General features: G+C 44.9%; 1 protein-coding gene across 12 annotated transcripts in view; it reads left to right on the top strand.

The window, feature by feature from the left end:
* Positions 1-17,301, top strand: part of LOC122697341 (BOLA class I histocompatibility antigen, alpha chain BL3-7) — a 256,855-nt gene that overhangs the window by 41,510 nt on the left and 198,044 nt on the right. For 2 of the 12 annotated variants that reach the window (XM_043908097.1, XM_043908094.1), the window contains exons 3-5: positions 15-290; positions 1,235-1,510; positions 1,628-1,732. The exons of 2 other annotated variants lie outside the window; for them this stretch is intronic. In XM_043908097.1, the coding sequence (XP_043764032.1) occupies positions 15-290; positions 1,235-1,510; positions 1,628-1,732 (657 nt within the window). Of the gene's footprint in view, positions 1-14; positions 291-1,234; positions 1,511-1,627; positions 1,733-2,157; positions 2,194-2,328; positions 2,466-2,543; positions 2,849-3,163; positions 3,176-17,301 lie in introns of those variants that run through there. 8 more of the 12 variants (XR_006342048.1, XM_043908074.1, XM_043908075.1 and 5 more) reach the window with 8 other exon arrangements.

The following is a 17,301-nucleotide window of genomic DNA, read 5'->3' as shown; positions in this document are numbered from 1 at the left end:
TCGGGGCGGGTCAGGGTCTCACACCCTCCAGTTGATGTACAGCTGCGACGTGGGGCCAGGCGGGCGTCTTCTCCGCGGGTTCTGGCAGTACGCCTACGACGGCAGAGATTACATCTCCCTGAACGAGGACCTGCGCTCCTGGACCGCTGCGGACACAGCGGCTCAGATCACCAAGCGCAAGTTGGAGGCGGCAGGTGATGCGGAGAGAAAGAGGAACTACCTGGAGGGCACGTGTGTGGAGTGGCTCCGCAGATACCTGGAGAACGGGAAGGACACGCTGCTGCGCGCAGGTACGAGGGGCGCAGTGCCCCCCTGATCTCCCCACGGGCTGGAGCTGGCTTTCCTCAAGGAGTGGAAAATGGGATCCCTGTGGGAACAGCGCCCCAGGTTCTTGTCAGGAGAGGGAGGAGTCCGCCCAGGTTTTCATATTCTGTACATTCAGTCACCAGTGGCCCCACTTCTCTGAAGGACAATTAAGGAATCCAGTGTCTTTGAGGAAGAAGCAGGAAACAAATCATCCCTGAAATAGCTGGTCAGCAGTGCCCTTTGACCCTGGCCACCATCTTGTGATCCATGACTTTCTCTCTCAAGGCCTGTTCTCACCCTGAGAGCACCTTAGGAGGGCCTGACTCCAGCTTTTCTGAGTCACTCAGCCTCCACCAGAGTCAGGACCTTTAGTCTGTATTCTCCCCCTCAGATTTTTAGAGCTCCTATCCTAGTCTCTCGTTCTAGAAATTTCCAAGGATTAATATAGATCATCTCTGATCGCCATGATGAGGCTTTTATCTAGCTCTTGTGCTGCTATTTTCAAAACCATAATCTTGAATGTTCTGTAGCTCAGAGAGTAAAAAAGTTCATAATATGTCTGGGGATCTGATGTACAGCCTGGTGACTATAATAATAATATAATAATGTAATAATAATCCTGTATTGTATACCTTAAAATTGATCTTAATCATTCTCATCACCCCTGTCAAAGAGACACACACATAAGGTAAGTTGATGAATACATTAATTACCTTCACAGTGTACATATATATCAAAGCAACATGTAATACACTTTATTTATTTTTTTTGTAGTACACTTTAAATGTGTACAGTTTTTGTTACCTATACCTCAGGAAAGCTGGGGGGAAAAAATCAGTGTTCTGTCCTTTCTCAGGATGGTCACATGATGCTGCTTCAGTGACCCATGGAGGTAACACAAACTGTAAATTTTCTGATTCTTCCTCAGACCCTCCAAAGGCACATGTGACCCATCACCCCATCTCTGACCATGAGGTCACCCTGAGGTGCTGGGCCCTGGGCTTCTACCCTGAGGAGATCTCAGTGATCTGGCAGCATGACGGGGAGGACCAGACCCAGGACATGGAGCTTGTGGAGACCAGGCCTTCAGGGGACAGGACCTTCCAGAAGTGGGCGGCCCTGGTGGTGCCTTCTGGAGAGGAGCAGAGATACACATGTCATGTGCAGCATGAGGGGCTTCAGGAGCCCCTCACCCTGAGATGGGGTAAGGAGCAGGGTGGGGTGGAGCTTCCTCTCAGATAAAGCAGGAGCCCTTCAGGACTCAGTTCAGCAAGGTCAGGACTCAAGCCTGAGGTCAGGGCCCCTTCCCTTTCCTCCACAGAACCTCCTCAGACCTCCTTCCTCACCATGGGCATCATTGTTGGCCTGGTTCTCCTCGTGGTGACTGTGGTGGCTGGAGCTGTGATCTGGAGGAAGAAGCGCTCAGGTAGGGAAGGGAGGGAGGGATCTGAGTTTTCTTGTCTCACTGGGGGTTTCAAGCCCAGGTAGAAGTTTACCTGCCTGGTTACTGGAAAGTACCCTCCACACACGTGTGGAGTCTGGAGCTGATGCTAACATTTTGCTTTTCTAAAGCATGTGTGAGAATGAAGGACAAATTTTTCACCTTCCTAATTCCAGTTAGTCACCAGGTTTTCAGCACTTGAAGGTCAGAAGGGAGGTCCTTGCTGAGGACAGACCTCCAGGAAGGCAGATGGCCTAGTCCTTACACGTCTCCCTTCTCTGTGTTTCTGATCCTAGCTTGAGTTTTGACCACAGTTCCAGAAAGTTCTGTGGGGTCTGGGACTAGGGATTTCTAGGATCTCATGACTCAGTCTTCTCCCTGGCCTCTCACGTGATGTTTTCTTCTCACAGGTAAAAAAGGACGGACCTACACCCAGGCTGCACTAAGTATGAAGGGGGTGATTCCTGAGACCCTTGTGAGGGTGCAGACAGGAGGCCATGGGGGGCTCACCCTCCTCAAAGTTCCTTCTCTAGTTTCTCTCCTGTGGGTTCTGACCACGTCCTGGTCTTGTTCTCCTCCAGGCAGTGACAGTGCCCAGGGTTCTGATGTGTCTCTCACAGTTCCTAAAGGTGAGATTCTGGAGGGTCTAGATTGGAAGGGGGATTGGGGCAGAGGGGACACATTGGGCAGCAGTGATCTTTGAGTGGGACATGTGAGCATGTTGGTGGGGGGCTGTGGAGAATGCCAGCCCTTACATGACTGACCTGAACTGGTTCCTGATTCTTTTCTCTCACAGTGTGAGACAGCTGCCTTGTGGGGACTGAGTGATGCTGCATCCTGCTTTGTGACGTCAGATCCCAGGACCCCTTTTTCTACAGCTGCATCTGAATGTGTCTGTGCTCCTATTAGCATAACGTGAGGAGCTGGGGAGACTGGTCACCCCTGCCAACCACGGCCTCTCCCCACCGAGTGTTCTCCTCCCTCATCCACTGTCCTGCTCCAGCAGAGACGAGGCTGGGCCGTCTCAATCCATGTCTGCTTCATATGCACTGAGTAATGATGTCATATTTCCTTATTGAAAGTAAAATCTGTATGTATGAATTTGTTTTTTCTAATTAGTGCCATGAAAGGGGATTGGATAATAAAAGTGAGGATTCCTAAAGTTTGAAAGAGGAAATAAATTGAAACACTGAGAACTTTCCAGATCCATCCACATTTGCTGTGCTGAGTCAGCTGCAGGAGGGACAGGAGGAGGCTGTGAGGAGCTGAGTGTGGACAGGGCCTGTGCCCAGTCAGTGATCAGGGCCTGGTGGGCATGCACGCACTGTCCATGCACTGCCCATGGTCACTCCTGGACTGGGTCCTCTTCTCCATTCCTTTGTCCTTGTCCCTTCAGTAAGTCCTTCTCCCACCAAGGACCTGTGGTCATGGACTCAGAAGTCACCTGGGCCTTGTTGTATGTCCAGGTACATGGGCAGGGTGCGTTTCTTAAACAGTCAGCCTAGGGTTAGGCCATGGACCAATCCTTAGCACCTGTCTTTTTTTTAATGTGTTTATATTTTGCTTATTTAGTTATTGCTATTATTGTTGTTGGTGTAATGACTGTTTTCTTCATGTGTAGAGTCCTGCTTTCATTCTTCTCTGGGTGACCCCATCTCTGACAGCAGCAGGGGTCACCTTGCCTGTCATTGCCCCACAAGTCCAAGGGGTCCGTGCATACAGGATTCTCAGTGGTGTCAAGAGAGAAATTTCAGAGTCATCCAGCTCTTGCCCTCCTAGAGATTTTGCTGGATTCTTCTTTCCAACTTTTCTCCATCTTTTTAAAGGAACCACATGCTGGAACTTGCCAAGAGGAGAGACCCAATAGTTTCATATCTTGAATTAATTCTTGCTGGATTTCTCTCATCTCTGCTGTCTGCCCCATCTTCTGCCCTTGTATCTTCTAACGCTACTGGTGGCTCCCATATCAACTCATGAATTTAGAAAGCAGAGTCTAATAAAAGCACAGCAGGTTGAATATAGGAGCTGGAAGCGAAGGATCTTTCTTTCTGAAGAGATAAAGAGCCTTGTGTATGGTGTGCAGGTTGATTTTTGTGGGAGGGAAGGGAGATCAGCCTTTGTGAGTAAAATGCAGGCAGCATTGAGGTCAGTGCGAATGGATGTTGTGCTGTAACTGCCACGAGACAGCATGTGGCTGAGGTCACATCAATAAAGACACTATCTAGAATAGGGAAATGCTTTACTGATGATTCATGCAACTGATATTTGTTGTGTGATGGAGACATGACATAATATTTTTGCATCTAGGAGAACTCAATGAACTAGCAACAGACAAACCTTGTCCACGATGTGCAGTGTGTTCTAGGGAGAAGGGGCAGAGCATGTACAATGAACCTGGTAACTGAGGGAAGTGTTTCCCTTACAGGTTGGTAAGTGCTCTGAGGACAGTGACCCTGAATATAAGCGTGTAGGGACAGGGAAGGTGACTGTGTTACTAGGGTAGACAGTGGGCCTCATTGAAAACGTGACCCTTAAGTAAAGATGTGAAGAATGAAGGAATGTCCACAAGGATGTTTAGGGGAGGTTCTCTCTAGGCAGTGGAGCCTCCAGTGCAAATGCACGAGGGCAGGAGGGTGTCTGTGTTCAAGGGAGAGCCAGGAGGCAGCTGTGGCTGAAGGAAAAGGAATTGCCCTGAGATCCCATGTTCGGCCAGATGCTGAGGGCCTCCAGGATGTTAGAAGGGTGTTGATTTTATCTCAGTAAGCTATGGAGTTATAGGATGTTATGAACAGAGGACGACTTGCTGTGACTGCTCTCTAGAAGCGTCAGTCAGGCTGCTGTGCAGAGTCAGGAGGTGAAGGGCGAGGGAGGCGGAGAGGAGCCTGTAGGAAACAGTGCAGGGTTCAGGGTGGGGATGCTGGTGCTTGTCTGGGGTGTGAGCAGGGAAGATGATGGGGAGTGAGTGGATTCTTGATCTATTCTGAAAATCCATTTACAGCACTTCCTAGTGGATTAAATCTGAGTTATGAGAAAGAGTGAAGGAGGACAGCAAAATTTGAGATTTGCAAGTAAGCATGTGGGATGCCTACTGTGGAAGTGAGGGGACTCTGGAAGGAGCATGTTTGAGGAGGCATCACCATCAGCATTTGGTTTAGGAAAGTGGCAACTGAGTTGGGTTTACTCATCTAGGGTTTAGGTGAGATGACTGGAGAAATATGGAAGAGATTATGCTATATTACTGATGGTTAAAGCCTTGAGAACAGATGAGGTCACAGATGAAGGGAGAATTGGCTACAGAAGCAGAAGGGTGAGGACTGAATCCTGAATCCCCCGAGCTATGGGAACTGATCAGACCACACACCTGAGCAGACGGCACCATTCTGACACCGTCTCTAGATGGCACGTGGAAAGGGGTCCTGAAGGACATGAAGGAATGTCCTTCACCTGCACTCCTCTTAGAGGCAGAAGGTTTGGAATAGACTTATAACATGGTTGGTGCTGGTCTTCAGATCACACATTTCAGAGCAAGAACACAGATCTGGATTCCCACCCGGCTGCGCACCAGCCTCCGCTGTACGGCTTGTTTATAATAGATTCCTGGACTCTGTGCCCTACACTCTGAGATGGTGGATCTGGGAAGAGCCCTGAGTATTTTGTAACAATCTCTACTAGCAGTCCTGAGCAGACTGGGATCCACTGACATTAAAGATCAGAGAATGATTAAGGTGGGGAGGGGTCTTAAACACACATGTAAATGTTTTTTTCCTGAGAGGAAAAAGACAAAACATTAGGTGTGAGTTACATGTTGTTTCTTCCATGTGCTATCACCAGGCTGAAAATTTAGGAAGTGATTATCAGCTCACCATAAAGAGAGTCTCTGAGTTGCTAAGAGAGTAGATCTAAATTTTCTCCACACATGCAGAAGAGGTAATTATGTGACATGATTCAGTTGTCAGATAAAGCTATGGTGGTGATTATTTTGCAGTACAGAAGTGTATCAAATCAACAACTGTGAACCATAAACTGACTCAATATTGTATATCAATCATAATAAAGCAGAAGGAAAAGTCTCTGAATCCTTGCTCTCTGAAATTTCCCTACATATATTCTTAGGTAGTTCTGGGTGGGGAAAAAAAGATTTCAAATTGTTCTAAATGGAACAAAGAGAGGCACACTTGTGGGTTTGGGTTTATTTCAGGGAAATCACTGACCAGCCCTGAGCACAGCCAGGAACAGACTCCTCACCCCACCCGGGTCGGGTCCCGCACAGGAACCTCTTCCCCTCAGGTGAGCACAGACACCACTGTTCACACGCTGTCAGCCCTGATGCTGGACAATGGACCCCGTGACTAGACCTGCTCTCTGCTGCTCTGATGCCTGGACGACACACGGCCGCCTCTGCCACACGTGCCATGTGTGCCTAAAGCATCCGGTGCGGTTCCCGTCTCTCTGTGGAACCATGTCCTAGGTAAGAGTCCAGCATGTGGTCACCTGCCTGGTGGAGCCTCAGCCTCTTTCTACCTGCAAGAATATTTAGGAAGCAAGGTTTCTGTCTAATGTAGGAAGGTATCTGCCTTCTATCAACATCATCAACTGTGAAATACCCCTCATTTGGGAAGAGGGTACAGATTCTGGGATTGGAGGAGACTGAAGGAGGGGGAAAGAATGACAAATTTCAATTTTTTGAGCAGTGATCTAGATCAGAACTTGGTCTGCTACATTGTAACCAATCAGGCTGGATGAATGAATCAATGACGTCTTTCAACTTCTGTAATGTTGCATTATGAGGGCCAGTACCTGTCTACTCTAGTTTATACCCTCAGATAAGAGGAGTGCACTTCTGAATGATGAAATGATTGCTCAAAATGTCTTCCAGCTGCCCTTGTCTCTTTCCAGGCTTAAAAAAGAAGATCTATAAGTCTTTATGGGACCCATACATATATACTGACATTTTATTGCATGTTAACGTTTGTACCTTAGGCAATGCCAAAGAATGTTCAAACTACTGCACAATAGCACTCATCTCACATGCTAACAATGTAATCAAAAAAAGAATCAAAATTCTCCAAGATAGGCTTCAACCTAGAACTTCCAGATGTAAAAGCTGGATTTAGAAAAGGCAGAGGAACCAGAGATCAAAGTGCCAACATCCGTTAGATCATAGAAAAAGCAAGAGAGTTCCAGAAAAAGATCTACTTTTGCTTTATTGACTACACCAAAGCCTTTCACTGTGTGGATCACAATGAACTGTGGAAAATTCCTCAAGAGATGGGAATACCAGAACACCTTACCTGCCTCCTGAGAAACCCGTATGCGGGTCAAGAGGCAACAGTCAGAACTGGACATGACACAACAGACTGGTTCCAAATTGGGAAAGGAGTACGTCAAGGCTATATATTGTCACCCTGCTCATTTAACTTATATGCAGAGTGAAAAGTGAAACTGAAAGTGGCTCGGTCGTGTCTGACTCTCTGCAACCCCATGGACTGTCCATGGAATTCTCTAGGCCAGAATACTGGAGTGGGTAGCCTTTGCCTTCTCCAGGGCATCTTTCCAACCCAGGAATCGAACCCAAGTCTCCTGCATTGCAGGCAGACTCTTTACCAGCTGAGCCACAAGGGAAGCCCAAGAATACTGCAGTAGGTAGTCCATCAAACTGGGGTCTTCTGCATTGCAGGTGTATTCTTTACCAACTGAGCTACCAGGGAAGCCCTATATGCAGAGTACATCATGCAAAATGCTGGGCTGGATGAAGCACAAGCTGGAATCAAGATTGCAGGGAGAAGTATCAATAACCACAAATATGCAGATACCACCACCCTTATGGCAGAAAGCTAAGAGGAACTGAGGAGCTTCTTGATGAAAGTGAAAGAGGAGAGGGAAAAAGTTGGCTTAAAACTAAACATTCAGAAAACTAAGATCATGGCATCTGGTCCCACCATTTCATGGCAAATAAATGAGGAAACAATGGAAACAGTGACAGAGTTTATTTTGGGGGCTCCAAAATCACTGCAGATGGTGACTGCAGCCATGTAATTGAAAGATGCTTGCTGCCTGGAAGAAAAGCTATGGCCAACCTAGACAGCATATTCAAAAGCAGAGACATTACTTTCCCAACAAAGGTCTGTCTAGTCAAAGCTATGGTTTTTCCAGTGGTCACAAAGGGATGTGAGTGTTGGACCATAAAGAAGGCTGAGCACCAGAGAATTGATGCTCTTGAACTGTGGTGTTAGAGAAGACTCTTGAGAGTCCCTTGGACTGCAAGGAGGTCAAACCAGTCCATCCTAGAGGAAATCAACCCTGAATATTCCTTGGAAGGACTGATGCTGAAGCTGAAGTTCCAATACTTTGGCCACCTGATGGGAAGAACTGACTCATTGGAAAAGACCCTGATGCTGGGCAAGATTGAAGGCAGGAGGAGAAGGGGATGACAGAGGATTAGAAGGTTGCATGGCATCACCGACTCAACCGATATGAGTTTGAGCAAGCTCCAGGAGTTGGTGACAGACAGGGAATCCTGCTGTGCTGCAGCCCATGGGACTGCAAAAAGTTGGATGTGACTGAGCGACTGAACTGAACTTTTGTATTTCTTTGTATATGCATTTTCCTGAGGAAAGTATCTATAAAATTGATCGATTTACATGTGACCCACACAAAAGTCCTTTAAGTACTAGTTTAGACACCAAGCTGTAATCTCAAGTACATGAGGACTAAAAATCCAACAGTCTTAGCAGATCCAATGACATGATAAAAATGCTCATCTTTTTCTTGGCAATTACCAGTCTGGGTCAAGATAAGGTCATTTACTTGCTTATGCTCACTGTCAATGTCTGTCTCTTTCTTACTGTGAGCCGATAACAAGCATGTCACAAACCAGCACTGGCTCACAGAAGAGATAAAGTATCACTAGTTTAGATGGACTTGTATTCTGACAGCTACCCTGGTGCCAGAAAAATAGCAGGATTGAAAAAATAAGCCTTGGAGATTCCATTTTTAGTAACGTGGTTGGCCTGGTTTTAAGGCTTCCTTGTCCAGCGAAAGCAAATAAAAATAATAGATTAAGTATAAAAAGCTTCCATAAGTACAGTACCAAGAGATGTTTAGGCCAAAATATAAATGTGGGCAATATTTCAGAGGGAGAAGTTGTTTTACCTTTAAGGCATTAGCCAAATCTGGGGGAAATCTTCCCTTTGGTTATCTCAAGCTTATGAGCTGTAATAGGAAATGTAACCCAGAGCTTATTCATGTGGGGATCATAGGTGACATCCCCTCCTTGAAAATCCAGAAACCAAGATTCGTATCCTCAGAGAGGATGTGGAGAGTTTGGAACCATGGAACCAGCTAGTAGGAATATAAAATGGTGTAGGAAAACAGTCTGGAAGTTCCTCCAAGTTTGAACCTAGTGTTACTCTAGGACTCATAAATTCCATTCCTAGGTATTTACTTTGGAGAAATGAAAATGGTAGTCTACACTACCATGTTTATAGCTGACATTCACAGCAGCGTTAATCATGACAGTCAAACAGCAGAAATAACTCAAATCTCCATCTCTTCATGAATGAATTAGTAAAAGCGGTACAAACCTGCCTTGGAAAATTATTTGGAAATGAAAAGAAGGAAGTACAGATGTCTAGTACATGGATGCCTAGTGTGGCTAAACCTCGAATACATTACGCTCTGCAAAAGAAAACAAGAATAAAAGATCATATTAATTGTCAGATTTTATTTATAGGATTTATAAGCAAATCCCTTTAGACAGAAAATACCTTAGTGTTTGTCTAGAGATGAGGGAAATGTTGAAGGGAAATAGGGACTGACTGCCCAGGAATAAATTGGTAACTCATTGCATGCATGCATGCTCAGTTGCTCATTCATATCCAGCTCTTGGGGACCCCTTGGACTGTAGCCTGCCAGGCTCCTCTGTCCATGGAATTTTCCAGGCAAGTATACTGGAGTGAGTTGCCATTTCTTTCTCCAGGGGATCTTCCCAACCCAGGGCTCTAACCCATGTCTCCTGACTCTCCTGCATTGCAGGCAGGTTCTTTACCACTGAGCCACCTGGGAAGTTGGTACCTGGATTACAATATTCTAAAAAAGCTTCTGGGTGATGAAAACCTTTCAAAAATGAATGTGGCAATGGTCACACCTCTCTGTAAATATGCTATAATTGGTTCTTTTCAATTGGTGAATTATATTTCAGTATTGTTGGGAAGATTCCCCGGAGAAAGGAATGGCTACGCACTCCAGTATTCTGGCCTGGAGAATTCCATGGGCTGTATAGTCCATAGGGTCACAAAGAGTCGGACACGACTGAGTGACTTTCACTTAAAGTTTTTCTAACAAATGTTATGTTGTTTTTGCTCAGTCGCCTAGTCATGTCTGACTCTTTGTGACACCATGGATTGAAGCATGCCAGGCCTACTTGTCCCTCACCATCTCCTGGAGTTTGTCCAAGTTCAAGTCCATTGCATCAGTGATGCCATTCAGTCCTCTGAAGCCCTCTTCTCCTTCTGCCCTCAATCTTTTCCAACATAAGGGACTTCTTCAATGAGTTGGTTGTTCACATAAGGTGACCAAAATACTGGAGCTTCAGGTTCAGCATCAGTCCTTCCAATGAGTATTCAGAGTTGACTTCCTTTAAGATTGACTGATCTCTTTGCTGTCCAAGGGAATCTCGGGAGTCTTCGGCAGCATGACTGTTCAAAAGCATCAATCCTCTGGCTCTCTGCCTTCTTTATGGTCCAGCTCTCACAACCATACCTGACCACTGAGAAGACCATAGCTTTGACTATACAAACCTTTGTTGGCAGAGTGATGTCTCTGCTTTTCAACACACTGTCTAGGACTGTCATGGCTTTCCTGCCAAGAAGTAATCGTATCCTGATTTTATGGATGCAGTCACTATCTGCAGTGATTTTTGAGCCCAAGAAGAGGAAATCTTTCTGTGGAAAGCTCTTAAAGAGATGGGAGTACCAGACCACCTTATCTGTCCCCTGAGAAACCTGTCTGCGGGTCAAGAAGCAAGAATTAGAATGCTGTGTAGAACAACAGAGTGGCTCAGGATTGAGAAAGGAGTATGAGAAGGCGACAACAGAGCTTTCCACAGTTTGTTATGATCCACAGTCAAAGGCTTTAGTGTAGTTGATGAAACAGAGGTAGATGTTTTTCTGAAATTCCCTTGTTTTCTCTGTGATCCAGGGAACATTGGCAATTTGATGTCTGATTCCTCTACCTTTTCTAAACCCAATTTTGACATCTGGAAGTTTTGGTTCACATTATTCTGAGGCCTAGCATGCAAGATTTTAAACATGACCTTACTAGCGTGAGTTGTTGTTCCACTGCTCAGTCATGTCTGACTCTTTGCAACCCCATGGACTGCAACATGCTAGGCTTCCCTGTCCTTCACCATCTCCCGGAGCTTAAGCAAACTCATATCCATTGAGTCGGTGATCCATCCAACCATCTCATCCTCTGTCATCCCCTTCTCCCCCTGACTTCAGTGTTTTCCAGCATCAGAGTCTTATCCAATGAGTCAGCTCTTCACATCAGGTGGTCAAAGTATTGCAGCTTCAACTTCAGCATCAGTCCTTCCAATCAATATTCAGGGTTGATTTCCTTTAGGATTGACTGATTTGATCTCTTTACAGTCCAAGAGACTCTCAAGAGTCTTCTCCAACACCACAGTTGAAAGCATCAATTTGTTGGCACTCAGCCTACTTTATGGTCCAACTTTCACATCCCAACGTGATTACTGGAAAAACCATTAGACATTTATTGGCAAAGTAATGTCTCTGCTTTTGAATATGCTGTCTAGGTTGGTCATAGCTTCTCTTCCAAGCAGCTAGCATCTTTTAATTTCATGGCTGCACTCACCATCTGTAGTGATTTTGGAGCCCAAGAAAATAAACTCTGTCACTGTTTCCACTGTGTCCCCATCTATTTGCCATCAAGTGATGGGACCAGATGCCATGATCTTAGTTTTCTGAATGTTGAGTTTTAAATCAGCTTTTTAACTCTTCTTTCACCTTCATCACGAGGCTCTTTAGTTCCTCTTCGCTTTCTGCCATAAGGGTGGTGTCATCTGCATATCTGAGGTTATTGATATTTCTCCCTGCAATCTTGATTCCAGCTTGTGCTTCAGCCAGCCTGGAATTTTGCATGATGTATTCTGCATATAAGTTAAATAAGCAGGGTGACAATATATAGCCTTGATGTACTCCTTTCCTTATTTGGAATCAGTCTGTTGTTCCATGTCCAGTCTAACTGTTGCTTTTCAGCCTGCATACAGGTTTTGCAGGAGGCAAGTAAGGTGGTCTGGTATTCCCATCTCTTTGAGAATTTTCCACAGGTTCTTGTGGTCCACACAGTCAAAGGCTTTAATGTTGTCAATGAAGCTGAAGTAGATGTTTATCTGAAATACTCTTGCTTTCTCGATGATCCAATGGATGACGGCACTTTGACCTCTGGTTCCTCTGCCTTTTCTAAATCCAGCCTGAACATCTGCATGGGAGATGAGTGCAACTGTCTAATGGTTTCAATATTCTTTAGTACTGCCCTTCTTGAGAACTGGGATAAGAAGTAACCTCTTCCAGTCCTGTGGCCACAGCTGGGTCTTGCAGATTTACTGACATATCGAGTGCAACACTTTGAGAGCATTATCTTTTAGGGTTATGAATGGCTCTACTGGAATTCCATTGCATCCACTAGCTTTATTGAAAGCAGTGCTTCCTAAGGCCTGCTTGACTTCACACTCCAGAATGTCTGGCTCTGGGTGTCTGACCACATCATCATGGATATCCAGTTCTTTTTTCTACAGTTCTTCCATGTATTCTTTGCATCTCTTTTTATCTCTTCTGCTTCCACTAGGTCTCAACTGTTTCTCTCTTTTATTGTGTCCATCTTTGGGAAAAATGTTCCCTTGATATTTCCAACTTTTCTGAAGAGATCTCTAGTCTTTCCCCTTCTGTTGTTTTCCACTATTTTTAAGCATTTTTATTGAAGAAGGCCTTCTTGTCTATCCTTGTTATTCTCTGTAACTCTGCATTTAGTTGGGTGCATTTTTCCCTTTTCCCCTTGCTTTTCACTTCTTTCTTCAACTATTTGTAAAGAATCCTCAGATAACCATTTGCCTTCTTGCTTTTCTTTTTCCTTGGGATGGTTTTGTTCACTGCTCCTGTACAGTGTCACAGACCTCTGTCCATAGTTCTTCAGGCTCACTGTTTACTAGATCTAATCCCTTGAATCTATTCATCACCTCCACTGCATATTTATAGGGGATTTGATTTAAATCATATCTGACTGGCCTAGAGGTTTTCCCACTTTCTTCGGCTTAAGCCTGAATTTTGCTATAAGAAGCTGATTATCTGAGCCACAGTCAGCTCCAGGTCTTGTTTTTGCTGACTGTATACAGCTTCTCCATCTTCAACTACAAAGAACATAATCAATTTGATTTAAGTACTGACCATTTGGTGATGTCCACGTGTAAAGTCGTCTCTTGTGTTGTTGAAAAGAAAGGTCTTTGCTATAACCAGTGAATTCTCTTGGTAGAATTCAGTTAGCCTTTGCCCTGGTTCATTTTGTACTCCAAGGCCAAACCTGCCTGTTACTCTAGGTGACCCTTGACTTCCTACTTTTGCATTCCAATCCCCAACGATGAATACATTTTTTTTTTGGTGTTAGTTCTAGGTCTTCTAAGTCTTTATAGAACTGATCAACATAAGCTTCTTCAGCATCAACAGTAGGGGCATAGTCTTGGATTACCATGAAGTTGAATGGCTTGCCTTGGAAACGAACCGAGATCATTCTGTCATTTTTGAGGTTGCTCCCAAGTACTGCATTTCAGACTCTTTTGTTGACAATGAGAACTACTCATTACTTCTATGGGATTCTTGCCCACAGTAGTAGATAAAATGGTCATTTGAATTAAATTTGCCCATTCCTGTCCATTTAAGTTCACTTATTCCTAAGATGTTGATATTTATTCTTACTATCTCCTGCTTGACCGTGTCCAATTTACCTTGATTCATAGACCTGATATTCCAGGTTCCTGTGCAATACTGTTCTTTGTAGCATCAGATTTTATTTTCATCCCCTGACACATCCACAACTGAGCATCACTTCCGCTTTGGCCCAGCCGCTTCATTCTTTCCGGGGCTATTAGTAGTTCTCCCCTCTTCCCAGGCAGTATATTGGACACCTTCCAACCTCGGGGACTCATCTTTCATTGTCATACCTTTTTGTCTTTTAATACAGTTCATGAGGTTCTCATGGCAAGTATACTGGGGTGGTTTGCCGTTCCCTCCTCCAGTGATCACGTTCTGTCAGAACTCTCCACAGTGACCCATCCGTCTTGGGTGGCCCCACACAGCATGGCTCAGAGCTTCACTTCAAGCCCCTCTGCCACAGCAAGTGCTACGGCTCACGTTAAATGAAGCACTGATGCCTGAACCACCACGGCAATTGAACAGAAAGTCATGAAAAAACTTAGAGAAGTGGGCATGCTGGTATAAAAACAAAATTGAAAAAAAAAAAAAAACCCAGGTAAATATTTCCAAAAGGAAAGTGTTTATCAGGCAATAGGGAATGAACAAGTGAGCAGTATTAACCTCGCTGTCCTGTGCAGGCAGAGCTGATCTAGGAGATAACACTACAGCAGCAGCGGGGATAACAGGATCCCAGAAAGCAGGGGAAGAGGTGACAGCAAGGCAGGAACAAGGAACAAATTTTTTAATTAACCAACCATGTCAGGATAGAAGCAGGATATTCTAAATATAAGAGGTTTATGGAAATGGTTAATAGATCGTGATGTTTCTAGAGGCAAGGTAGATGGACAGGCAACAAGAGTGTGGCTTAGTATTATATTAATACATCAAAAATGAATAAGTTGAAGGCTGAGGTCAGCTGCCTAATAGAAAGTGACCATCCTTTATCTAGTTTCCAGACCTGAGCCAATTCTCACACCCAGAACTCACTTCCTGAAGACAACCTAAGTACCCTGAGGACATATCCTGCAATACGGAGCAGTTGTGGTCAACAGTAATTCCCCACATCATTCCACGTGGGTGCCAATGGCCATTGTTCTTATTTCACTCACTGATGAACGAGAAAATCTAGATCCTTCTAGGTCTGTGGATACAAGTCAGATTTGACCCTGATACCTGCCTGCAATCACGAATCCCCAGTACAAGTGAGGCATATGGGGAAGAGAAAATAATGTGCATCGTGTCTTAGGGCCATATATATCTCACAGCTTCTCTGTATCTATCCATTCTCTTGGTGGCAATTTCTCCATCTAGAGTCATGGCTATAGACATATTTAGAGTTGGCAAGAACCCGCATGTTGATTTTTGTGTGGGTGTGTGCATGGAGTAAAAAACCTTTTAGTAAGAAAGGTTTAATGGAAGACCCTGAAAAAGCCTTCAGAGTTCAACCAAGACAGCGTATTAATAGCAATATTGTGTCCTGGGGATGATGAAAGAAGTTAATGTCATCCTCAAAAACTTAAAGGATGTAACCGTGGTGATCACATCATATAGCAGTTAATTCTCCACTGTGGTTCTTGCAGAAACTGGCACGATAGTTGCCAGTGATATTGAGACAACTGTAACTCTCAACCTGGCTACTTTCTTTTCGTTTCCTACCTTTATGTTTCTACCTATAAAGTTCTCTCTTGTTATTCCAAATAACCTGTAAGACTACACTAGTGTTTGTGGACGTAATTTTGATCTGGATACCTGTGGAGTGAGTCTCAAAACCTTGGACTTGAACTCTCTACTTATTTCAGTCTCTGCATTCCTACCCTTAGTTCTCTGAGAAGCCACGTGGTCAGATGATCCAAAATCATCCTGTGGTTGGCAGATCTAAGGTGACCCCAGTGTTCCCTTCTCTGGTAGCCATGCCCCTGTATAATACTTACTTTTGGAACATCAGCTGGACTACTGACTCTCTGGTAACAATTAGGAGATTACTAAATGTACATTTTGGGATCACAGGGGAAAAAGATATGAGGGACCCATGGATGCACGTTATTTTCTTTCCCCCATGTGCCTCATTTATGCTGGGGATTCAGCTGTCTCAGAACTGGCTGTGCAGGCCAGGCTCGGGAAGCAGAGATTCCAGAAGGAAGGTAAGTGACCTGCATTCCTTCTCTTCCTGAGAAGTTCCTCCTCTAGGTCTCAGCCTCCCCAGGCCCTGCCCTCAGACAGGAGGACAAGGAGGAAGAGACCACCAGCAGATTCTCATCCTGTCTGGAATGTGAAGGAAACTGTCAGTAAAGAGGACAGGAAGGAAAGTGAAGAGACAAACCCCGCCACACAGATACCTGGTGAACAACCCTCCCCCGGTCACATCCATGGCTGGGAAGATGAGGAGGGTAACATCTCCCATCTCCCTGTGCTGCCCCCACCCCCAGCCCAGCTCTCCCTTCCTCCAGCTCACAGTAATGTCCCAGGAGCCAAGGGTGACACTGTAATTACATCTCTGCTCATCTCAGAACAGACCATCGCGAGCACACACTCCTGGGAATCCTGTTCTCCTGATATGTATTAACTCACTCTGTGTAGCCGAACCCAAGTAACACTGGTCTCACAGGAAGGAAGCTGGTGTGTGTCTCCCAGGACAGTGAGACAGGGAGTTCCAGGGCTGCTCGGGCTTCCCTGGTGGCTCAGATGGTAGACAGTCCACCCCCCAATGCAGGAGACTTGGGTTCGATCCCTGGGTTGGGAAGATGCCCTGGAGAAGGACATGGAAACCCACTCCAGTATTCTTGCCTGGAGAATCCCAAGGACAGAGGAGACTGGAAGGCTACAGTCCATGGGGTCGCAGAGTCAGACACGACTGAGCAACTAACACCTTAACCTTAGGGCAGCCCTGCAGCACGAGGTTGTCCAGGCATCCAGGTCCCCGTGAACTTTCCTCTCTGATCTCCCTGGGACGTTGCTCTTGTTGGCATCACCTGAGGGACCTAAGACCACATTCATGGTTTGGGAGCAACCAGGGAAAGCAGGGAAGGAGGAAAAGTTTCTTCCCTTGAAGATCAAAATTCAAAACTTTACATGTGCTTCATCATATTGGCCAGAAATTAACCACAAAGACAAGTAGCCTCAGAAAGATTGGAGAATGAGTATATTTTACATCTGGGTGACTTTATCTAGAAAAAAATTCTATTACTATGGAAGACAGAGGATTTCTCCTATACTTAAGTTTAGAATCAGCAGTGGGGAATCATTATTATCAGTATCTTAAACTGAACTAGATTTCTATTTTAAAAATAGAATAATCTCAGAATATATTGCTAATTGATAAGAAAGTTGTAGATAGAATGTGTGGGAAATACCACCTTATAAAATGGAGTCTCTCTCTAGAAGACTATCTAAACTGTAACACTTATCTTGTCCAGGGAGGGAATGTGGAAAAATTTTGGATGGGATGGAGGAGGAAATTTACTTTTCACTGTAATCCTTTATGTCATATGAACTTTTTAGACTTTATGCATGTATGAGTCAGTTGAAGAAACCCCACACTGATTTGCTAATCATTTGTTATGTGGTTACTAG

This window comes from Cervus elaphus, chromosome 7, assembly GCF_910594005.1.
Source record: "Cervus elaphus chromosome 7, mCerEla1.1, whole genome shotgun sequence".
Taxonomy (NCBI): domain Eukaryota; kingdom Metazoa; phylum Chordata; class Mammalia; order Artiodactyla; family Cervidae; genus Cervus; species Cervus elaphus.
The sequence above is the reverse complement of the archived record's forward strand: the minus strand, read 5'-3'. Positions and strand labels throughout refer to the sequence as shown.